The sequence below is a fragment of the Mus caroli genome, chromosome 6 (assembly GCF_900094665.2).
Source record: "Mus caroli chromosome 6, CAROLI_EIJ_v1.1, whole genome shotgun sequence".
NCBI classification, from domain to species: Eukaryota; Metazoa; Chordata; class Mammalia; order Rodentia; family Muridae; genus Mus; species Mus caroli.
The window spans coordinates 59,807,641-59,832,843 of record NC_034575.1 but is presented as its reverse complement, the minus strand read 5'-3'; the positions used below and the strand labels follow the sequence as shown (position 1 = coordinate 59,832,843).

The 25,203-nt window shown below is 39.0% G+C and overlaps 1 protein-coding gene and 1 pseudogene across 1 annotated transcript in view; both read right to left on the bottom strand.

Annotated features, from left to right (window-relative positions):
• Positions 1-1,417: 1,417 nt before the first annotated feature.
• LOC110296789 (pyroglutamylated RF-amide peptide receptor-like) overlaps positions 1,418-25,203 on the bottom strand; it is a 64,806-nt gene continuing 41,020 nt past the window's right edge. The window contains exons 2-6 of the mRNA XM_021165559.1: positions 16,135-16,293; positions 10,298-10,359; positions 4,738-4,973; positions 2,849-2,946; positions 1,418-1,776 (exon numbers count right to left, since the gene is read on the bottom strand). Of these exons, the coding sequence (XP_021021218.1) occupies positions 1,418-1,776; positions 2,849-2,946; positions 4,738-4,973; positions 10,298-10,359; positions 16,135-16,293 (914 nt within the window). The remainder of the gene's footprint in view (positions 1,777-2,848; positions 2,947-4,737; positions 4,974-10,297; positions 10,360-16,134; positions 16,294-25,203) is intronic.
• LOC110296788 lies at positions 22,501-24,268 on the bottom strand (annotated as a pseudogene).

The window sequence follows — 25,203 nt, the reverse complement described above, 5'->3', positions numbered from 1 at the left end:
ATGCTTGATGGGAAAGGGCCATGTGCTCTGATGATGGTGGCCCCTGGATCTGTGACATGTGGGAGTCAGAAGACCAAATTGGTTTGAGGGAAGAAAACTGGGTAGTCATGGAATAGCAAAATTTCACGGGTAGAGTTCAGTCATACCCTCATCAACATGTTACACTTATATAAGGAAAGATCTTTCCTACCACTAGAGCTTATCTCAAATACTTATATTTTAACCCTATTTATATTATATATCAACTCTGTCGATACATGAGGTCCCTCAAACTCTTCTCTTTAGTAAAGAACGCAGATGTGTGTATGAGGAAAAAGTTGAACAGTGTCAAGAATAAACTCAGAGCAGGGAGAGAGGAGGCTGGAGATATGAGCAGGACAATGCTTCCGAATGCAAGACTGCTCTAGAATGCAAAATACTTTTCTACGTGTGTCTTATTTAGCTTCATGGTGACTTCATGAAGTACAGCCGGTATCAACATCAGTTTGCACAGAAATAGATATTTAAAAAGAAAAAAAGGGGGGGGGGAGGTACGAGAGCACAGAAATGGTCCCTCTGGCTTAAGAAGCTCCGATCTATGTGTTGCTGAGTTGCACTCATGTTTGGCTGCTTCTCCACTTTTTTGGACTTTCTGACTTTAGTACATGCTTTCTTTGCAAAAGAATGAGGCATAACTTCGGCAGTCATGTGTGGTGCTCAACTACTAAATTAATATTCTAGGAAGAAAATGAATTGTTAATGTTTTCATTCAATTTAGCAATACATAGGAAATCATATCACATTGACCACACAGAAGAAAATTACTAGCTAAGATCATTGAGTTTTATACAAGATACTGAAAGCTCAGGAGAAGGCAGGAGAGATATAGAGGACCTGGGATTTATTCCCAGGATCCACGCAACAGCTCACAACCATCTACAACTGTAGTTCCTAGACACTAGTGCCTTCTTGCCTTTGTGGGAACCCAGGCATAGTATGTGGTATACAGACATATACACAGGTAAACTAACCATATACATACAATAAAAACACATTTAAATTTTTTTAAAACTTCACCTATTAATCACAAAGGTGGTTCAATAGTTTTTCAAAATTGAAGCTTATATGTATTTTCAATGGAAAAATTCGTTGTCATTATCATTAGTTAAAAATGGTTGTTTTAATTATTATGGCTTCTTGAGACAGGGTCTCTTGTAGCCCAGGTTGTCCTCAAACTTATCATGCAACTGAGGATGACTTTAAACTCTTGAATCCCCTGTCCCTGCCTTCTCAGTGTTTGTCAACATTTTTAATATGAAAGCTCTCTGGCTTTTTCTCAAAATCATTTTCTTTCGATTACAGTATGACAGATACTCATTCTGAAGACACTGGTACAATCAATGTTCACGTCTACAGCCGAGTTCTCAGAAATTCGGAACTAAAGAGGACACGATGCCACTTTTGATTTCTTCTTCTTCTTTTCTGGCTGTTCACACCACTTGATATCGATGTTGCTGCCCCCAAATGCTTCTCCTTTGATCTCTACAGGATTCTCTCTCGAAACTAACTTTGCCCTCCTGTGCATCACCATAGCTCCTGAACTTCCATGCTTCCGTGTTGAAGAAGGGGTTTCCTTCACAATGCAATAGCAAACGGCAGACACAAAGTTTTTTTTGAAGTTTTCATTCATAAGTGCATAAATAATGGGATTACAGATGGAGTTGAAAAATCCAATTATTTGCACTATAGCAAAAATCATCTTGATTGTGACTTCATCATATTCCTTTTCAAAATTACCTGAAAGAAAGTAATACTTTAGAATGCTTACTGACTTCAACAAGAAATAACTATCAAGTTGTATCATGTGTATGTATAAAGATTTGCAGTTGAGCAAGTGGCTAATGATGTGAAACATTCTCATGACTAAAAGGAGTCTGGTATCTGGATAAAAGTACCTGTGTAACATGTACTCATTCATCTATGCATTGGCTAGTGCCTGGGATGTATATATACTTTAGAACTAAAAAAATTTCAACTCAATGATACCAAGTGTAGCAGTCACCACCATAAACCCATGCATTTGAATGCTTGCCCCATAGGCAGTGGCACTATTAGGAGGTATGGCCTTGTTGGACTATGTGTGAACTTGTTGGAGGAAGTGTGTCATTGAGGATGTAGGCTTTGAGGCTTTTATGCCTAGAGTGATACATAGTCTCCTTCTGATGCCTGCAGATTTAGATATAGAACTCTCAGCTCCTCCAGCATCATACCTGCCATGCTTCCCACCATGATGATAATGGGCTAAATCTCTGAAACTCTAAACCACCCCAATTAAATGTATGCTTTTGAAAGAGTTGTCATGAGAATGGTATCTCTTCCCAGCAATAAAACCCAAACTAAGACGCCAAGCTTCACATACCCTAAAAGCTCAGTTACACTGCCAATCCTCTCCTGCACACCAGAAACACAATCGTATTGAGGCCCTGAGAACACACGAAGAGTAACTGCTTCAAGGCATCTGACTTGAATCCAAGATACATTAAACTCACTAAGTGTAAGGCAAGGTTCTAAACAGAGAAGACTCTCAAGGTGGCTCCCCATGCCTAACAGCTTAGGGAAAGGAAGGAAAAGATCTGAGAAATTTACAGAGCTTTTCTTTATCTTTTGTAATTATTAATAACTTAGCCCTAATCAAGCACAGTCACCTACCACATGATGACCTGATACAAAAGCAATGTTCAGTATTTGACAAGCGATTATCCAAGTGGACAGCCACCAGAGAGAAATCAATGACTTCTTGTATGTTCTAGTAGAAAAAAAGAACTACACACGAGAAGGGTGAAGGGGGGAGGGAGGGAGAGAGACTTACTGTATTCAATCATCATGTGAACGATGTGGAAAGGTGCCCAGCACACAGCAAAGAGAACCACCACTGTCACCATCATGATCACAGCTCGCTTCTTCTTTCTACCCCAACAAACATTGCATTGGTTAACTTTGAGTCAGCAAACATGTCAGAGGAATAGGAAATGCATTACTGCTTGAGCCTACTGCACTGGACCACATGTTTTCATGCACTGTGGAGTTCCTGAGGCTATGGGAACATTCTCAGTATTCTCATCCTTACACATCTCTGTAATGTGTTCAGTACGGGTCTGGGACTCTACTAAAGCATAGACATACAGAATGTCTTTCGTTTTCCCAAAAAGCCAGTGGTCAGAGGTAAAAACTGGGAAGGAGAGAAGTTTAATTCACAGTAGAATGACATAAATGATGCTCTCTGGGTTTAAATTTAGGGGTGTCTCTAATTTAGGGACATGCACTTCTTTTTATTATTTTTTATTATATATTTACTTCATTTACATTTAAAATGCTATCCCAAAAGTCCCCTATACCCTCCCCCCACCCTGCTCCCCTACCCACTCACTCCCACTTCTTGGCCCTGGCATTCTCCTGTACTGGGGCATATAAAGTTTGCAAGACTGAGAGGCCTCTTTTCCTAATGATGGCCTACTAGGCCATCTTCTGCTACATATGCAGCTAGAGACATGAGCTCTGGGGGTACTGATTAGTTTATATTATTGTTCCACCTATAAGGTTGCAGACCCCTTCAACTCCTTGGGTACTTTCTCTAGCTCCTCCATTGGTGACCCTGTGTTCCATCTTATAGATGACTATGAGCATCCACTTCTGTATTTGCCAGGTACTGCCTCACAAGAGACAGTTATATCAGGGTCCTTTCAGCAAAATCTTGCTGTCATATGCAATAGTGTCTGGGTTTGGTGGCTGATTATGGGATGGACCCCCGGGTGGGGCAGTCTCTGAATGATCCATCCTTTTGTCTTAGCTCCAAACTTAGGGACATGCATTTCATTTGTTCATTTGTTTGGGACGTGCATTGCATGTGTTTACAGCAGTTCATACCTCTGATAGCTAAACATTATTACTTCTAAAATATGGAGAGCCTCAAGTATAGAACTAAAATTTTATAATACAGTAAACCGTATATTCAATTTTCTTCGTTCCTCAAAAAATAGATTTACATCTGTACAGATCCACATATTTGCTTACTATTTTCATTTTCAAATATTCAGGCTCATAGTCTGTCATTTCAGCCTGATAACTTTCAGGGGAAGTGTTCTTTCCTGTCTTGAGGCTCTATTGTATATTCAGAGCAAAGTTTTCTTTATACAAACTGGGCACTAGAGGTCACTGCACACTTGAAGAATTAATGAACTACCATCAACTCACTAATCTAGGTACTGCTTGTTTGTTTTACAGTCATTCAACATAGATTATGTCATGGGAACTACAAATACATCAGTGAAGTGTACTTGAAATTGAGGCTAATAAATGAAATGAGATAGCACTGCCTTTGAGGTAAAATACAAAGCATCAGTTATAACCATTTAGAATAAGTAGCATTCTAGGGTTTCAAAATCTTTTCAGGCCATCTCAGTATTTTAACATTATCCTCCAGTAAGAGGGACTAGGGATGGGTGTAATCACGTGGCCTTGTACATGGGAGTTCTCTCGGGGTCCTCTGAAGCAAGGCTTTCTGGATATTTCTGATATTGCCCGCAGTGAAGGAGGACGACAGGGGGTCTTCACAGCACCCCACATTATCATGGGTTCAAGTGAGCCCTTGCTGTCAGATTGAGTTATAAATGATGCTGAGGCTGAATTACCTAGGGAGCCCCTTCCAGGACAACTAATAAAACATATTTAAAACACTGGTGAATTTGACAATGAACAGACCTGGCTATTTTGAACATTTCTTTTCCATGAATAGTTCGGAGTACTGAGCCATCCCCGATTCTTTTCTTGATCCAAAGCTCATAACCGATTTTCCCGTAGAGGACAGTGAGCAGCAACAGAGGTAGCAGGAAGAGGGTGACAAGGATGAAGGTGGTGTAGATTTTCTGGTGCACGGGACTGCTCCACTCTTCCAGGCAGCAGATGTGTTCTTTTTCATATAGGAAGTCATACTTAATCTTTACAGTAAGAACAATTCAGTTACGAACCCCAGGAATCAGCATTCAAAGGGCAAATTATTCCACTGGGACATCTTTAAGACCTCCCAGATGCTAGCTGCTGCTGGATTTTCAAATTTGAATCAACTTCTATAGCTATTTTTCTGTAAATTTTAGGTTTTCCCTGGACCACTAAGGTTTTTGTACTTTGTGATTTTAAATGGAATGCAGGACGGTGTCTGCTACATTCACGTTTAGCCTTTCTCAGTTTTTATTTCCACTGGTCACAGTTTTATTTTCAGTTTGCTGAGAAGGCATACATGGGAAAATATTGTGCATCATATGCTAGCCAGTCAAATACTAATTCAGCTGATACATTTGCTTCCTTAATTTCTGATGAAATGACTTTGGCAAGCCTCTGCTTTAGAGTAAGAGGAACCTAACTGTATTTACCATCATTTCAGGTCAGACTCACCAGATTGTCTTTACAATGGAAAGGCAGCGCGTAGCTTCTAAATAATGAGGTGAATGACATGTTGGATTTAGCCTATTGCCCATATTTCAATTGTATTTGTTTAATAAGTTGCTTTTCTGAGTCTTCCACTGGACTCATCTCTCAAGTTCTACATGTACTGTTCACAGCAATGATAGATAGCACCAAATGGATGGCTCCTTTTGGAGGCAAAGTAAGCATTTAAAATATATGCCAATTCATATCTCTGAGATAGGAATGGAGAGGAGAAAACATATTGAATATCAGTCACTGTGGAGTTCCAAATAATAGATTTCTGCCTATCATCCCAGCAAATTTAATCACTAGTCTTCAGCATCGAGTTAAAAGTTAAGATGATTTGAGTTGGTTTTGTTCATAACTACAACTAGGAATGGTAACACTTAATGACCAATAAGCTTAATGAAAACAGATGTGAAAATGAAAATATTTCTGACTCAATGAGGGTAGAGCCCTCATTGCAAAGGGCCATTGACCATAGTACCCATGCCCCATCCTAGGGTTAGTGACCATCGTGACCACGCATGAACACATCCTAGAGTTAGTGACATAGTGGGCATGCACGAGCACTCCAAAATAGTGAGTCTCCACATGAATTCATACAGCACAAGCAAAGGTTCCCCAAACACATCTTAAGATGGATTCATGGCAACCAGTTTCATATTCTCTTTGTCATTTTTTTTTATGGCCACAGGGATAAAACTCAGGGCCTTGCACACATGCAAGCCAAATGCACTTCCAGAGAGTTGCTTCACCTGACCCTGATTATGTTATTTCTAAGCAAATGTTTCTGTAATCTTCCACTGTTTACAACTGTGGCTGGGCTTGAGCTCCATCTATATTACCACTTCTACCACCACCTACTCCGACTCAGAGAGTCATATCCCTTGTCCAAGCTAAGCCTTGCTGCTGGGGACAATTTGAATGACTCATGTTCTGATCCAGGTATCATACATTCACTGAGAAAGCCTTCTAATTTTTCCCTCTCCTGAGTAAACTTCTATTCAAAGCAGTCCAGAATTAGGGAGTCATGGCATTTTGATGAGGTCTGGAGTGTTGTAAATTCATATTTTTATTCACTGAGGGGAAAATTAAGCATGATTTTACCTCATTTAGCTCCCTGAAGACTGTGAGTCAACTCACTGATGAGAGAGCCCAGGGAAACCAGAGTAAGAGAGCATCATCGAGAATGGCTGGCTTTGATGCTGCCTGTCATCTGGAACAGGCTCCATCTCCCACACTCAATTCCATTCTCTCTAATAGAGTTTCAGAATGAGCACGGAGTTCTGGGATGCACATTAATATATCTATTTCAAAACTGAAATCTGACTCTTTCCTGACAAGAAGCAAATCAGATCTGACTGGTGTTTAGCAATGAGCATGGCTCTGCCTATTAGATCAGGCAGACACGTTTTCTACAAATTAAATGATTTATATGTGTAGAATATATGATAAAAATGTTATTAAAGTGATAAATCTGTTTGATTTATGTGGGTAGGAAATGAGGTCTAGGATTGAAAATCAGATTTTTTTTTTTCATTTATAAAACATGCTACTGGTGTAGGGGGGTCTACCAGCAGAAGGAGCCAGCCACAGGGGCTGTTGAGATGAATAACAGGCTAGAGAATGGAGGCACATTCAGAACCTCAAAGATGTTATCAGGGATTCCAGATGGAAAGAGTCAGCCCTGGGCCACACCCATGTTAACACCAAGACATGTTCTCAGTCCTCTCTCCTCTCTGTATTGCTCTCTGAGAGTGGCACCTAAGTGTGGGGAGGAGATGATAGACCCAGGAACCCATAAGCATTTCAAGCTAGGACAAAGACAAGAGTTTACATTATTCCAATTTTAGTATGTGTGCTGCCAGAGTGGTCATCAAGTGTTAACTTGATCCTTATTATGGTTTTATGTGACCATGGCACTGGCCTGGACATCTTGTAGCAGAGCAGATAATCTTTTGTGACTGACAGAAGTCACAAGAATTTAATCATCTATATGACTTGAGGAGTTGCAGGGCCTGCTGAAAGTTTCATACATATTTCATTATTAAGTTCTCAGGTGACATTTTCAAAGCTGGCAACAGAGTAAAGCCACTTTCTGCTCTCACACAGGCCAGCTCACTCAATATATCAGTAATACACACACACACATACACACGGGGGGGGGAGGGAGAGAGAGAGAGAGAGAGAGAGAGAGAGAGAGAGAGAGAGAGAGAGAGCACCTTTTATTCATTCTTGTGTTTTTGGTAGTAGGGGGTGCACTTGCTAAACAAGCACTCTAACACTGGGATAGCACCCTCATCCTGGGGCCCCTTTCTTCAGTGTCTTTCACCTTAGATCTCATTTGGGATCCCCATTAAGGGATGTAGCATGCTCTGGGAAGTTTCACATTTGTCTATCTCCATTTAACAAGGTACAAAAGAACAAAGGCACACATGGCTTTATAGATTACATTGCAGTTATTTTAAGACAAATAACCTTTTTCAAATCCTTCTGCAAGAATTCAATTTTGTCTAGGTTCTCTGTGTTGAAATATAATGAAGACATTGGCATATATTTCAAATTAGCTTACATTGTACCTCTAATTAAAAGCATTATCTTACAGAGGTATTTTTACCTTCTTAATTAAAAAAATGTACAAAATGCTACTTCAGTGCCACTAAACACATTTTCATCTCCAAGGTTTATTTTCCTGCACATGGACTTTGAACTGCAAGATTCGAGCAATGTGTAATGACTTTTCCCCTGGCTTGCTATTTTCCTGACATATCCTTAGAACAACATATTACTGATAAATCCAAATTAATTCAAGTTTCTGCTTCTTCATTCTTCTCTGAATTGTATGTGGTTTTACCACTCAGTGTTCACTCTCAAGTATATTTTGGGTTAATTTTGAATGGTGGGCAGGGTAGGAACCTGCAGGTGATTGCAGGATCCTTTGATGAAACTTTGCTCTTTCTGTTGCAGGGTGTGGTATCCCTGCTGAAATCAACTGATTAAAAAACATTGATTTCTAGTGTCTCAATTCAGTTCCACTGGTCCTTGTTTGAGCTGATTTCTCTCTGTGACAAACCAATACCAGACACGAACCATTTTGGGGAGGAACAATTTGGGTTCACGATTTCATTGTGGAGAAGGTAAGGTTGTCAGGGGATAGTTCAGGGATGTGGGAGCAGGAACTCACAGTGGCTGATTACACTCATCAAAGACAGGAAGCAGAGAGTTAGTTGTGGAACAGGGTGGCCATATAATCTATAAGGCAGGCCTATACTTCCTTCATCTTGGTAAGGTGCCACAACCACCCCCATTTTGCACCACCAGATGGCTGCAGAATGTTTAAAGCATGGGTCTATTTGTGCACAGGTCACACTTAAACATTAATGTGCCTATCACCATACCAACACTGCACAACGATAACCCAGACTTTTTGCATTAAGCCTTGAAATAGAAGCTGCACTGTATTTGTGCTTGGCAAAACTGTTTTGTTTTTTTCTTTTTTATGCGTTTGTGTGTCACACCGCGCTGTTTATTTTTGCACTGTTCTGCTGGTTCAGAGGTGGACTCTCCATTGCTCAGTGCAGCAGCTCTGGGTACCGATTCACTTCATCAGTCCTTTGAGATCGTTTTGTTTGAGTCTCTAATGACTGGATGGATAGTTTTGATAACATCTATTTCCCCTGCAGTATGAAGCCTTACATGTTGCTCAGGAGATTCAGTCTTGGGCATATGAACCTTCTCTCTGGATGATGGGGGGAGGGGTGCTTCATGGCTGGACTGTTTCTTCAGTGCTCTGCATAAAACTGCTTCACTGTCTAACATCAGCTTCACACAGCTAAAATCAGACCGGTGGTTGACATTACTCTTATGTCTGCTTAGCCTGTGTGTGTGTGTGCACGTGCGTGAGAGAGAGAGAGAGAGAGAGAGAGAGAGAGAGAGAGAGAGAGAGAGAGAGAGAAACACTCTTGTTTGTGGTTTATATAACTGGCTTCTTATAATGAGTCAGGACTGTTACTAGTAAGATACCCTCTAATTGTTTACTTCTAAATTATATTTGTTTTACCTGTTTTGAAAGTATCATTCTCTTTAAAGTTTCCCACAGGCCCCTTCCACCAGAATCACTTTCCTTGACTGAAGGTAACAGCAATCTGGTTTTTGGGCCTGAATCTTATGTGGTCAAAAAGAAAGTTAGATTTGAATTTGGATTTAAAATAAATAAAAACATAAATAAATTATGTTCCAGGATGTATGATGAATATTCTACTCACTTTGAAGACAAATGACTGTGTTACATACACTACAAGCCATGCTAACATATACCCCAGGAGATAGGCTGAGCTATCCAAAACCACCATCCTTGCCTGTTCCTTTACTATAAATTCCTATTCATTTGAAGAGAATCTCACAAAAGATGTAAGAATAGAAGAAAGATTGAGAAACCCAAGAATTGGACATGTTTCTAATTTATATTTCAGTTGTCAAAGGCTAGGACAACAAAATCAGCTAACAAAGAGACAATCTCTTACAATTTTAAGTGACTTAGAAAGTGAAAACGGTAATTGAACTGTCATATCTAACAAGACTAGGATATTCTAGAAAGAATGCATTAAGCTAAGAAAATGGAGGAGGTTATTTGGAATTTACTTTTTTTGTAAATTTAACATTAAATATTAGCAACGCAATATCCAGTAGATTTAAATAGCAGAGAAGAAAATCTTAAAACATTTTTTTTTATTTCAGTGAAATGGATGAGGTCATATAAATTCGCCACAATATTCTCAGAGGAAGAAAAATGAAAAGGGGGAGGAATGAGAAAATATTTCAAGCCTGAGTTTACCTCAAGTCGCTGCACATGCCACATGGGTGATCCTATGATGATGGCCACCAGCCACACCACACCTGCAAAAAATATGTCAGTTATAAAATGTAGCATAGCATCCCTCAATCTCTAATCATCAAGATGCCTGGTCTCCAGTGTCCCCATCTTCTCTGTCATGGAGTACAGACATCTCTGTACTTCTTATCTCTGGTCTTCTTAAAAGTGTGTGTGCAGGTGTATGTGTGTGTGTGTGCTCCCCCACGTGTGTGAGAATCCCAGAGCACAACATCAGGTCTCCTTGATGAAGCACTTTCCACATTATTGCAGGCAGAACTGCAAGCACATTGTATGTTTGCCTTTTTATGTCAGTGTTGGGTAACCAAATTCAGGTTCTCATGCCCTTACCCACTGAGCAATCTCTCCAGCCCCTACATTTTTTAACTGTTAAAATTTCATTTATATGACTGTGTTGTCTAGAAGGTAAGAATCCAAATCCAAATGCACATCCTGACCAGGTCTTCATTCTCTCCTCTCACCACTGCATGTCTTCCCACCTAGACCCCTACTGGGGAAGGATATATATGGTTCACTTCCCTTCCTGGATCCCAGAATGCCACACACTGAAACACATCATATTTATACCGTGGATGGGCCACTCTGTCATCACTGTCCATCTGTGCACTTGTTTCCTAGATTACTCAGAGGTGCCTTGAAGGTTGCTGTCATTTCCTAGTGAACTACTTCATTAATGATTCTGGGCCTAACCACATCATGACACATGTCTTGTCAAGCTTCCTTAAAGTCAAGCAGGGCAAGGACAATCGACTTACATTTTTGTTCCTCCAAATGAGAATCTAAGGAAAAGTCTCAGCCCTTACCAACAGTTGATCGATGTTTGTTGGACCAATGAATAACTTCTTAAATTTTTACATTTATTTATGTGTATGGGTATTTTGTCTGTATGCATGAATGGACACTGTGTACATGCCTAATGTCCAGGGAGTTTAAGAAAGAGTGTTAGATTTCTTGGGACTGGCATTAAAGTCAATTATGAGTCACCATGTGAATGCTGGGAATCAAACCCCACTCCTCAAAAGAATGTCCAGTGCTCTTAACCACCGAGCCATCTCTCCAGTGCTGAAATGCAAAACTTTTAGATATTTTACAGACCACCTTCTTTCATGTATTCTTCAAGTCTAACATACATGTATCACTTTAAAAGATTTATTTTTATTATTTTTATCTATGTGTAGTGTGTGTGTGTATCTGTGTGTGTGAATGACACATGTGTGCAGATACCTCTGGAGGCCAGAAGAAAGTATCAAAATCCTTGGTGCTAGAGTTACAGTCAGTTGTTAGCCATCTGACCTAGAACTGGAAACAGAAATCAGATCCTCTCAAAAGGCAGTATGTTCTTTCAACTGATGAGCAATCTCTTTAGCATCCAAAACATGTATCTTACATTAATCTTAAAGTTAACATTCAAGAAAATGGGTTTCATTATGACCCTTATATTATTTAGGCCTAGTTTTACATCAAGTCCACTTCCCAACTGCTCTCTCCAATATTCTAGTCCCACTCCAGCCAGTTCCTTCCTACATCCAACATTAGCACATCACACCTCAATAGCAAGGCCCATTCTGTTTTCATAAGGGATGTTGACTTGGAGTCCTTATATAGAATACAGAGGGGGCACATGGTATTCTATTTCCTTGAAAGAGCTCCAGACTGATTTCCCTAGAGGCTACAATTTCACACCTCACAGCAGTGATGTGTTCTTCATGTTTTATCTCATATGTAGAAGCTAAAAGCTAGAAAATTGTGTTTGTGAGAGAGACAGATTCAGAAACACACACATGCAGAAAGAGAAGAGAGGAGAGGAGAGAAAGGGAGGGGGGAGGGGAGAGAAGGAGAGGAGGATGGGGAGAGGAGGATGGGGGAGAGGAGAGGAGAGGCTGGAAATGTGGGTATAAAAGGAAAAGCAGATAAAACATAATCATTCAATTTTACATTCATTTTCATGCAAACACCATAACTTAAATTTTCATGACTTGAAAAATTCCTCCTACATATTCTTTATCCTTTCATGTGCTAATAGGTATCTGGGCTACTCCCACTGCCTACTTATTGTGAATGAAAGCAATAATTATGGATGCACGCTTGTGGGGTGTTGATTTGGAGCCCTTTGGATATATAGAATATAGCTGAGTATCATAGCTAGTGCACATGAAAGCTCTACATTCATGCTGGCTGTCTTTTCTTGAGAAAGCTCCGTATTGATTTTCCTACTGGCAGCAGTTGCACATCCCACAGCAGTGATATGTTCCTTTACCCACATCCTCATCACTGCTTGCTGCATTTTTTTTCCTTTATGATGACCACTCTGAGTGTGGCACAGTGGAATCTCGGGGAATTTAAATTTTCATTTTCTCCACGGCTAAGGGTGAATATCTTTTCAAGTATTTATTAGGTATTTGTGTTGCTTTTTTCTGGGAACTATTTATTGAGTTCTTTAGCCCATTAATGTTTGGATAACTTTTCTAGTGTTTAAATACTGCAGATCTTTATATGTTCTAGATATTAGTCCCATCTGATGAGTACTTGGTACAGACTTTTTCCATCCTGTAGGCTGCTATGCTGTAAGTATGCCTTTACTATGTTTTCCATCAGCAAGTTCTAAGTTCCTGGATCTACTCTTACTTATTTAATCCATTTTTCATTGATTTTGGATCAATGGATTTTCAGGGTAAAATATACATATATATATATACTCTTGAATATATAGAAAGCACTTTTCCAAACACCATTTCCTCTCACACACGTGGCGGGGGGGGGGGGAGATGATTCAGCTTGTGAAGGTGCTTGCTGTTGAGTCTGATGACTTGAGTTTTAGCCCCAGAACCCACAGGATGGAAGAAGAAAACTGATTTCTGCAAATGATTCTCTGATCTCCACACATTGCTTCTCTCTCTCTCTCTCTCTCTCTCTCTCTCTCTCTCTCTCTCTCTCACACACACACACACACACACACATACACATACACACAGTGTGATAAAATAAATAAATATAATAAAATTTTAATTAGGTACTTGTAGCAGTGTGAGTTAGATCTGGGTCTTCTGTGCCATTGGTCTCTATGCCTGGTTTTCTGCCTGCACTGGGCTGCTTTTCAATCATGTCTCTGTAATGTAATTTGATGTCACGTATTGTGATACCCACAGCATTGTTTGTTTTAGTCTGTGTCTTTTGTGAGTGAGAACTTTAACATTGCTTTTCCTAGTTCTCTGAAAAATGTCATTGGGATTTTGATGGAAATTGTATTGAGTGTGTGGATCGCTTTTGATAATATAAGCACTGTCACAATATTAACTCTGTGAGCCTAGGGACCTTTCTCATGTCCAGTCTCTCCTTAGTTTCTTCCCTATGCATTCCTAAGCCTTCATTCTTTAACTTCTCTGGTTAAGTTTATTCTATGATGCATTTTTGAAGCTAGTGTGTGAATGGGGCATTTCTTCCTTTTTTTCTTGCAAAATCTGTTACTTGTGGAAAGAGAAGCTACTGTGTTTTGTCATCATTTTACTCAGAAAGCTCAAAATAAATATCTCTTGGGCACTATTATATGGCACCATTTACTTACTTAGAAAATGGGTATTAATAAAACAAACACAAATAAGAAAACAGCATTCTTTACAAGATCCTTGTCCTTTGTGAGTCTGTTGAGAGAAATTACTTTAAATGTGTGCCATTGGCAAAGAAAATAGATTAACTACTAAAGGACATTTCACTCTATGAATCTTAACAGAATAAGAGGAGGGTAAATTTTTATTTGTCCATTCTTTATTGGTTTTGTATCATTTAGAAAACAGCATATTACTTATAGCTTCAAGGAACTGAGACTCAAACTATGATTGGGGCTTACTAGAAAGACACACAAATTGACATTACCCATAGAATATTGCCATGATTCAATGATCCAAGTCGGTTCAAAAGGCTTTTAAGTCTTTCTGTGTGTCTCTGTCTCCACATCAATAAACTCTTTACTACTCTGATTGCATAGCATTATCTTATTCCCAATCATTTTCCCAATATATCGAATTCTGAAGGGATTGAGTCTAATTGAATGAAGCTCATTGTCTCTACGGGGCCCCTGACCTTCCAGATACAGAATCCTTTGGGTGAGAAGAACATTACTGATAGGGGATGCTTCCCTCAGCATAAGCCTGTAATCTAAGCAGTTTCAGGCAGAAGGCACATAATCCGTGACTGACAGAGTCCGTGGTGTTAAAGCAACAGATGTCGGGAAGAGTGAACACCAGCCCCATGGAGAGATGAGTTACCTGGATTTCAAGCATTGCTGCTTTCTCTGAATTATTTTAGTTGGAACAGCTTTCACTGCCTGCTACCATCTGCGCTTTTACGACACTGAGATTCACCCTATTTCTCTTCCTTTTTAATAGCCTTCCTTCTCCTTTAAACTCCTTCCTATACTTTGGTGTGGCATATTGGAAAGTTGTTAATTATTAGAAACCCAGAGATGTCTGCGTTATTTTTAAAGATGTTATGACATAAATTTCACAGTAACTAATGAATTTTTTTTCCTACTGATTTGTCTGCTCACTTCCAATGTCTTGAAAATAAAAATTAATTTGGGTTGCAAAGACGTCAAGAGTGCTTTCTAGAATTCTACATTCTGCTACTGGGTACATTCCAGTAATGAAAATAACTGTGCTTATTCCTACCACGTGAATATTAGTAAAGTTTCTCTCATTCACTATCGTGTTAGCTGCTCATCATACTTCTGGGTCTTTAGCAATGACAGATGCAAACAGAGATGCTGATCGAGTTTTCACAATCAATGAGCAGTTAAGTCTCCTATTCTGCTGTGCTAGGTGTTAGGACACTCACTTAAAGCTCTTGTTTGTCACTACACACTCCTTGGGGACAGTTATAGTAAACTGAACATACATGGTCTTCAGAAATGAACCTATAAACAGGAAGACATCTGTCTTTGTCAGGCATCTTTAGGACTCTACTTGCCTTCCAAGAACCTTTTGTAACAGATACTGAATATCTGGCATTTCTCAGGAAAGCAGTGTAGTTTTGTTATTTCTTTAAAAGCACATCTCTTTCTCACTGGCAAAATCTACTTGCCCTTGTAGGCTTAAAGCCTACCTCAGAGTAGCAGCCTCATGGTCTAATGAATGTTACTGTGGCAATGCCCCTGAGTGTATTATCATTAGTTAGGTGAAAGAAATGCTTACAAGATAACGTTTTTAAACTGAAGAATACTCAGAATGACACATTTTCAGGATTTAGACAGAAATGAGAGAACCAGTGGGGTATATTCAAAAGGAAAGACCGGACCCCTCCAATCACATCCTAATACAAACCATGGGAAGCTACTTCCAAAAGTTCCTAGATAGGGTTTGTTCTCTAATGGCATTAGCATAGAGTTGGTCTAACTGAGTGTCACACTTTGAATTTGAAATGTACATTAAAGATTCCTATGTTAAAGGCTTGGTTGTCAGCTGATGGAATTCAAAAGTGAGGACTCTAACTTCAAAGGCAGATTAATCCATTGATAACATTGAGTTGAGTTGTCTATTGGGAGCTGGGTCTGGATGGAAGGCATAAGTCACCAGGCATCATTATCCCTACACCACTGCTTTCTGTCCTCTTGTCTGACATGAGGTAGGCATTGCTGCCCATCATATGCTCTGCCTCACCACACAAGGGCCCAGAACCAACAGAGCCAAGAGACCATAGACTGAAATAACCAGCAAAGATGAATCTGTTCCTGTTTAAGTTCTTCAACTCAGGTGCTTTGTGACCGTGACACGAAATTATCAACATACCCAGCATTGTGAAAGCCCTTTGATTGGTGTACTGCCGCTTCATTTTAAAAGGATGGACAAGTCCCTGGTGCCTTTCCACAGCAATGCAGGTCATAGTAAGGATTTCTGTCACAATGGCAGTGCACTGGACAAATGGGACCATTTTGCAAATGAAGGCACCTATACCAAAAAGAAAAAAGAGAATCATATATGTAAAACAATGATATTCAGATTACCTCTTTTTTTTCTTTTTCCAAATTTTTTATTAGGTATTTTCTTCATTTACATTTCAAATGCTATCCCAAAAGTCACCTACTACCTGCTCCCCTACCATGCACTCCCACTTCTTAGCCCTGTTGTTCCCCTGTACTGGGGCATAAAGTTTGCAAGACCAAGGGGCCTCTCTTCCCAATGATGGCTGAGTAGGCCATCTTCTGCTACACATGCAGCTAGAGACACGAGCTCTGGGGGTACTGGTTAGTTCATATTGTTGTTCTACCTATAGGGTTGCAGACCCCTTCAGCTCCTTGGGTACTTTCTCTAGCTCCTCCATTGCGGGCTCTGTGTTCCATCAAATAGCTGACTGTGAGCATCCACTTTTGTATTTGACAGGCATTGGCATAGCCTCACAAGAGACAGCTATATCAGGTCCTTTCAGCAAAATTGCTGGCATATGCAATAGCGTCTGCATTTGGTGGCTGATTATGGGATGGATCCCCGGGTGGGGCAGTCTCTGCTTGGTCCATCCTTTTGTCTCAGCTCCAAACTTTGTCTCTGTAACTCCCTCCATGTGTATTTTGTTCCCAATTCTAAGAAGGGGTGAAGTGTCCATCCACACTTTGGACTTCGTTCTTCTTGGGATTCGTGTGTTTTGCAAATTGTATCTTGGGTATTCTAAGTTTCTGGGCTAATATCCACTTATCAGTGAGTACATATCATGTGAGTTCTTTTGTGAAGGTGGACTCCAGAAAAATCAAATAACCCTATTAAAAATGGGGTACAGAGCTAAACAAAGAATTCTCAACTGAGGATTATCGAATGGCTGAGAAGCACCTGAAAAAATGTTCAGCATCCTGAATCATCAGGGTAATACAAATCAAAACAACCCTGAGATTCCACCTAATACCAGTCAGAATAGTTGAGATCAAAAATTTAGGTGACAGCAGATGCTGGCGAGGATGTGGAGAAAGAGGAACACTCCTCCATTGTTGGTGGGATTGCAAGCTTATATAACCACTCTGGAAATCAGTCTGATGGCTCCTCAGAAAATTGGAAATAGTACTATGGGAGGATCCTGCAATACCTCTCCATATATCCAGAAGATGTCCCAACCAGTAAGAAGGACACATGCTCCACTTGTTCATAGCAGCCTTATTTATAATAGCCAGAAGCTTGGAAAGAACCCAGATGTCCCGCAACAGAGGAATGGATACAGAAAATGTGGTACATTTACACAATGGAGTACTACTCAACTATTAAAAAAATGAATTTATGAAATTCCTAGGCAAATGGATGGACCTGGAGGGCATCATCCTGAGTGAGGTAACAATTGTCACAATAAATCAATTCTGAACCTCTGCAGAAGGCTTTATAATTATAACAACGTTACGGACACAACATAAGTGAAAATGTGTATTTGGACTTATACGTTCTTTCTCTGACTGATTGTAATGTTTCAAATGTCAAGCAATTATGCATCCCAAAACAATGAGAGAACAAATCCATACCTAGCTACTGATAATAGGCAGGGACAAGTTCATATGAGTAGCTAGAGAGTATGGAACATATCCACATTTCTTGAACTCAGGAGATAAATGCAGAAGGATCCAGAGTTTGACTTCAGTTGGGGTTATATAATGAAGTCTAAGTCAACCTGGATTACATAATAAAACCTTGACTCATAAAAAACAAACAAACAAAAAAAAAGACAACAACAGCAATGACTCTTCTTTAAGGAAGGGCTAAGTATGACATGGTCTTAGGCTCTTAGCTTCAGGGTCATCTGTTTCCTCCCTTTTAGCTTCTCTGTAAAATCATAGCAAGGGGATAACTGCTATCAGAGTCCCAAAATGTAGCTTTTATTCTTTACTTTTCTTTTGGCTTTCTGCCCAAAGCTTTATATAAGTCTTCTAACACTTTTCTTTTGATGGAGTATATTTTCTCTGTGGTGGCTGGACAAGATGCTGCACTATGAAGACATTTCATTTGGTTTGTGTGATCATTTTTAAACATTTAAATACATTGCTAACCATGTTAGATGTTTATCTGTTCTGCCTGGCCCTTTACCATTTGAATTGTAAGCTGTATTCCTGCCATGTCTGCTATTTTTGGTGTCTGTGATGGCTATGCTTGGTTGTCAACTTGACTACATGTGGAATTAAGGAATGAGACGATTTTGTTTAATTTGAAATAGGAAGATCCACTTCTAATCTAGAGTTTTTAACCAGGAAGACATGCCACTAATCCAGATCTAATTTTCAGGAAACATACATGAAGGTGTAGGAAGAAGGAAGAATCTTCCCTTTGCACGCTTGCTCTCACCTTGCTAGCAAGGGCTCACTGTCATTAGAGCTTCATTCTTCCGGTGCATACTGAAGACGAGCTGAGACATCCAGTTTCATGGACTGACCAATAACTGTACACTTAAACTTTCCATTCACAGCTAGTCATTGTTGGATCAGACTGTTTGTCATTCTAATAAAGTCCATTTTGGTACACACAGAGAGATTTATTCTACAAGCTCTGTTATTCTAGAGCAGTGGTTCTTAACTTGTGGGCTATGACCCTTTGAGGTTGAATAGCCCTTCACGGTGTCTCCTAAGATTCTAATAAAATGCAGATATTTATATTATGATTCATAGCAACAAAAAAATTACAGTTATAAAGTAGCAACAAAAAATAATTTTATGGGTGTGGTCACGACAACAAGAAGAACTATATTAAAGCATCACAATATTAGGAAGGTTGAGAACCCTGTCCTGGAGAACACTGACTGAATATAACATCTATCCTTCTTGCCTTTTCCTAATTATTTGCTGTTAGAGAACCAGCAACTCATGGAGGAGACCTAAAAGGTTCTGTAGTTCAATGCTACACCCATTCTGCTTCTCTGAACAACACTGGATTCCTTCACAATGAGGTCAACCCACTTTAACCACAGAATTTTAAAGATATTTTTAGAATTCTTCAAGAATTACTTACAAATTTCTCTCATCTCCAAGGCAGTCTCCTTTCTTGCACATATCTACCTGAAGCCTTTCAATGGGTTTCTCTGTCCTTGAAATGTTCCTTCTAAAACAACTTCCTCATATAGTTCACAGAAATCTCTCTTCAAGTGCCATTATGATGATTAATTCTGTATGTCAGGTTGACTGGGCTAACGAATGTGTCAAACAGCTGATGAAGCACCATTTATGACTACACCTATGGTTGTGTTTCTGAAAGAAATTAACCTTTTGATAAATGAACTAAATAAAGATCATCTCTCTTCAGTGTAGATAGCCAACATCTAATCTGCTTGAGTACTTGAATAAAAAGTAATGATGAAGAAAACAAAGCTGCTCTGTAAAACATCTGTCACCCCCACCCACGGCATGCTGATTAGCATGATGGTTCAAACATGTTATATTGCTCTGTAGATGTGTAGCTCTGTTGGTTGATTCCCTCTTTTGGAAGCTTGCATGGTTCCTTTTGATATATTAAAGCTAGTCCTCATGGAGAAGGCTTTGAAGCCAATTATAACTCAAGGGCCTCTGGGCCCTTTTTCTGAGGTGCACGGAGTCCTTACCAACAGGATTTTAACTTGCACCCCTGGCAACCAAGGGCAATAGCAATAACCTATAATGTTTGGGGCATCTCTTGAACAGTTCTGACCAACAACTCAAAAGAGAGCTTCTCATCCCTGGATTGAGGTTTTTGTTAGATGCTATTTAGCTACCAGAGGGAACCCAAATAGGAAAATCTCATTCATTTTCTTTCTTTTTTCTTTTTCCTTTGGTTTAAGTTTTATTGCATTATGATGAGAAAAGAAACATAATTTCAATTTATCTGAATTTGTTAACATTTGAAAACATATTTTGAGTAAATAGACTTACATCACATTCTTCTTTCTCTTTTGTACCCCAACTCCTCCCATAGACCTCCCTTCAAAACCTGCAATACCTTTCATTTTTATTATAGTCTTTAAAATTTATAAAATATTGTAACAATAAAAGTGAGTATTATAAAAGTTGTTTGATATACAACAACAATCAATTAAACAGTCTTATATAGATGTTTATTTACAGCAATACTGAAAATACATATGTTTTTCTCAATATAAATTTTAAATAACTCCAGATATATTAACTATGATATTTTAAAATAATATATCACTTAGTTTTTTTAATGAACATAAATAGATAAAGTATTTTTGTTTGTTTGTTTTGTTTTTAGTAGAGCTTAAAATCTTGGCTCTTACTGTGGTACAAACACAAATAAGAACAGTTTTTGGACATTGGAGTTCATTGAAATAAGGCTGTACTTGAATGTCCCTCATATCACCAAAGGATTTTATCTCCCTAGTAGATAAGCTAAGAGTTGACAGTTTTGCTGTGCCAAGGAATTAATTGTAAGCATGATTTTTGGATACAGATTTCCTGCTACAGCCAAAGCTATTTGACTTGAGTGATTGTCATCATTCTCAGCCTACAGGGAACAGGTTACATTCATTTAAGAAATGGTGTGTGTATTAAGATGGTCTATCCATGAAGTCATTCATCAACTGTTTCAATGAACAATGGTTCTCCTTGGAGGGTGGCACAGACGTTAGGTGAGGGTAAGACTCTGGTGCATTGGTTGTGATGATTTTGAAAAGCATTCATCTCAGAATAAGAGTTATTTATAAAGTCCTCTTCTTCAAACTTGATACAAAAATTATAAATATCAAGCAGAGCCTTCAGTCTCACTCTTTGCTGTTCTCTTACAAGCCATCTCCTGAATTAAATGTCTACATTTCTTTTGGCTGTATAAATAATTTTGAAATATGTAAGCTGTTCTGAAAACCATATTATAGTGTAAAAACATCAAATAAACAATCCTACTAAAAGAGAAGCTGAGATAGGGGAAGCATGATTTCATGACCATTATGGGGCACACAGCAGGACCCTGTTATGCACAAACAAGCAGAAAGTGTATATGGATTGTACAATATTGGACCTATTTCACCCATTACCAAATTAAAGAGGCCATGAAATGATAGTGGACAAATTTACAATTCCTCATGTTTTTGAATTTCAATCAATTAGGATATGTTGGTAATATTAATTTTCATATTAAGAGATATTAAGGAAAACTAACTGTTATTTCCTGTTAATTTTCTTGTTAGAGGTAGAATTGTGTTTGTGTGGGTTTGTTGATAGATTAGTTTCTTGCCTCTTCTAGGGTGTAGTTTCACTCCTTGTGTTGGTGTTTTCCATCTATTATCCTTTGTAGGGCTGGATTTGTGGAAAGATATTGTGTGAATTTGATTTTGTCATGGAATATCTTGTTTTTTTCATGTATGGTGATTGTGAGTTTTGCTGGGTATAGTAGCCTGGGCTGGCATTTGTGTTCTCTTAGGGTCTGTCTGTATGACATTCGCCCAGGAACTTCTAGCTTTCATAGTCTCTAGTGAGAAGTCTGGTGTAATTCTGATAGGTCTGACTTTATATGTTACTTGACCTTTTTCCCTTACTGCTTTTAAAATCCTTTCTTTAATGCATTTGGTGTTTTGATTATTATGTATTCAGAGGAATTTCTTTTCTGCTCCCATCTATTTGGAGTTCTGTAGGCTTCTTGTATGTTCATGGGCATCTCTTTCTTTAGGTTAGGGAAGTTTACTTCTATAATTTTGTTGAAGATATTTACTGGTCCTTTAAGTTGTGAATCTTCACTCTCTTCTATACTTATTATCCTTAGGTTTTGTGTTTTCATTGTTTCCTGGATTTCCTGGATGTTTTGGGTTAGGAGCTTTTTGCTTTTTGTGTTTTCTTTAACTGTTGTGTCAATGTTTTCTATGGTATCTTCTGCACCTGAGATTCTCTCTTCTATCTCTTGTATTCTGTTGGTGATGCTTGCATCTATGACTCCTGACCTCTTTCCTAGGTTTTCTAACTCCAGGGTTGTCTCCCCTTGTGATTTCTTTATTATATCTAGTTCAATTTTTAAAATCCTGGATGGTTTTGTTCCTTTCCTTCGCCTATTTGTGTTTTTCTGAAACTCTTTAAGGGATTTTTTGTGTTTCCTCTTTAAGGGCTTCCAGCTGTTTACCTGTGTTCTCCTGTATTTCTTTATGGGAGTTACTTATGTCATTCTTTTTTTTTTTACAGTATTTTCAGTTTTATTATAAAAGTGCACATACAACCAGGATTGCCTGCATTATTTCCTGGCTCTGCTTGCATTCAGCACTTGCTCCTGAGCAGCTTTCTTTGCTTTCACCATCTCCACAAGTTCCTTGTATCTCCTCATGCAGTCCTTCTTCGTCCTGCCAGGAACAGCTTCGGCTATCTTTTCCCATCTTTCAGGGGTATTTACTCGATATGTTTTCAAAGCCTGTTCTAAAAGTTTCTGTTCTTCTGTTGTCCAAGGGGTAGAATCTACGCAAGAACCTTCAAACCGTTCTGATGGTGCTGCACTGTCAGGCCACTCCATGTTCTTTTTAAAACTTATCAAGAGCCTTTTTGTTAATGTCATCTTTTTGAAGAGGGTCAAGTTTTGGGGGGCTTTTAGCCTTGCTAATAACATCTTTGGCAGTTCTTTTGACGCCAGAAGAAGAATGTATGTTCATATAATTAGCAATGACTTACCATATTGAGTTTGTTCCAGCAAGGAAGAGATTGACAGCTTTAATTAATAATTGCAGATCATCTTCTGACCAATTTTTACTGCCACTCCCACTTCCACCAGTTGACTTCTCTGCATCCTTGGATGCTTGTCGCATCCAAGCATCAGCTTCCTCCTTCTCTCTCCTCATCTGCTCATTTACTTCTTCTATCTGTTTTTCAAGTGCAGCTTTTCCTACTTCTCTCGTAGATGAAGACAGTATTTCATTCAAGCCCTGCAAGCTTGCTAGTTCAAGCCGATCACAGAGTTTTTCCACCTCTTCCATCATTTTAACACGATCTGCCTCATTGTCCAAGAAGTGTTTCCAGCTCTTGCACCTGTTCCGAAGTTTCTGCCTTTCCTTTTTAATGGCTTTCTTCTGGATATCTTTTTCCTTCTTGGCCAACAATGCTTGCTGTCTAACTTCTTCCTCTTCTTTCTCCTTAGCCAACCAGCTTCTAATTCAGCTTGTCTGCATTTCTTTGGCTTCCTGTTCCTTCCACCTGGCTTCTGCTTTTGCTTTCTTTTCTGCTTCTTTCTTGGCCTTTTTCTTCTTCCTTAAACATTTTTATCCTTGGGTCACAACTGTAAACATTATCAACTAATGTTCTTATTCTGTTCTTCTCTTCCTTTTTCCTTTGTGCCCTCATGGCTCTGTCTTGCTTTTCAATCCATTTCCTCTCATCACGACATTCTGCTTGTTCTTTTTCTTCTTCATCTAAATAAGAAAATTCTCTCCAAGAATCAAAATTATACCAGAAAGAGTAAAACACATCTACATCTTCAAACGAGGAGTTCATATCACCAAGTTTGGGAACTTTTTTTTTTTATTTGACCATCTGGAATTCCTTTCAAACACTGGAGAAAACACTTGAAAAAAAATTGTCCTTAGCTTCACTTTTAGAAGGAACTGAGTTGTCAAAAGCAGGATCTACACTGTTAAATGTCCGCCTTTTCACTGGATCAGACAACATTTCATAAGCTTTAGCTATGCAAGTGAAGTAGTCATTGTCTCCTTCTTTGATGGGTTTCCCAGCCACTTTCCGTTTGTCTGGATGATGTTTCATGACCGTTGCTTTATGTGCTTCTTTGATCTGTCTCTGTGTAGCTTTGTATCTGATGTGGCCAAGTCCAAGAACTGCATAATGATCTTGATTCTTCCAATCTTCGGGATCAAGTGTTTTCAGCATGGGGAATTCTTCTAACTTCATCTTCTGATTCCTCTGACAACTCTTTCTTATCTTCCAGTTCCGGAGGTCAGAACGTGGGTGATGGCGGTGCCCTCTCCCTCCAAGGTGCTGGGCAGGAGCAGCATGCTCGCTGGGGCTGGTCCCGCTGACGCCGAGGATCATGGCTGGCTGGCAGGGCCCTCCGCTTCCACACTACCTGTGCTCTGAGCCTCGTGCCTAGGCTTTACATCCCGGAGCCGCATTTATGTCATTCGTAATGTCTTCTATAATCATCACAAGAAGTGATTTTAGATCTAAATCTTGCTCTTAACAAGTCTTTTCCAAGTAACTTTTGAAAAGTGAGCAAATTAAGCTATATGGAAATAGCTATCGTAATGGCATACTCAATATTGTCGTCCCTTTAAATGAGAATGAGGTCCTAGCTTTACTGCCTTTTGGCATGCACTACCAGTGCTAATGTATAAACATTGTCGCCCTGCTTTTTGTTTCTTTATAAACATAGTGGTGTATTACTCGGAAGCCGTTATTGATTTTTTTACTATTAGAATTCTGAGATGAGGATATGCTGAAGCACACATATTTTTTTTTCTGTTTAATTTGGGAGTTGGATAAGGGGGAGATCATCTGTTTGTTTTCTGCTCCTTCTTAGCCATGGTGATTCTTTTAAATCTAGTGACTATTTTCCTGTATTTTTTCATGACATTCCTGTTTGTTTAAAGAATAAATGTTTAAATGGCATCTATGTTTAAAGAATAAATCCCCTTATATAGAAATTTTGCCTTTGTCTTATGATTCCTCTTTTTTATGTGTACTCTCGAGCCTGTTTCACTGGTAAGGATCTTCTCTTGCTCTTAATAGTTTTTCCAATGGAGGTTGCTTCTGATTTGCAAAGTCACTATACTTTTAAAGCAAGTAGCAGCAGTTCACCTTAGTAACCTGTCTCTGAAAGTGTGGCAGTCTATGTGAAAATGTGTTCTGGTCCCTTAAAATGCCCCATTTCCCACAGATTCTATTGGGTGTAACCAAAACACAGGAAAACTATCATTTCATATGTAATATT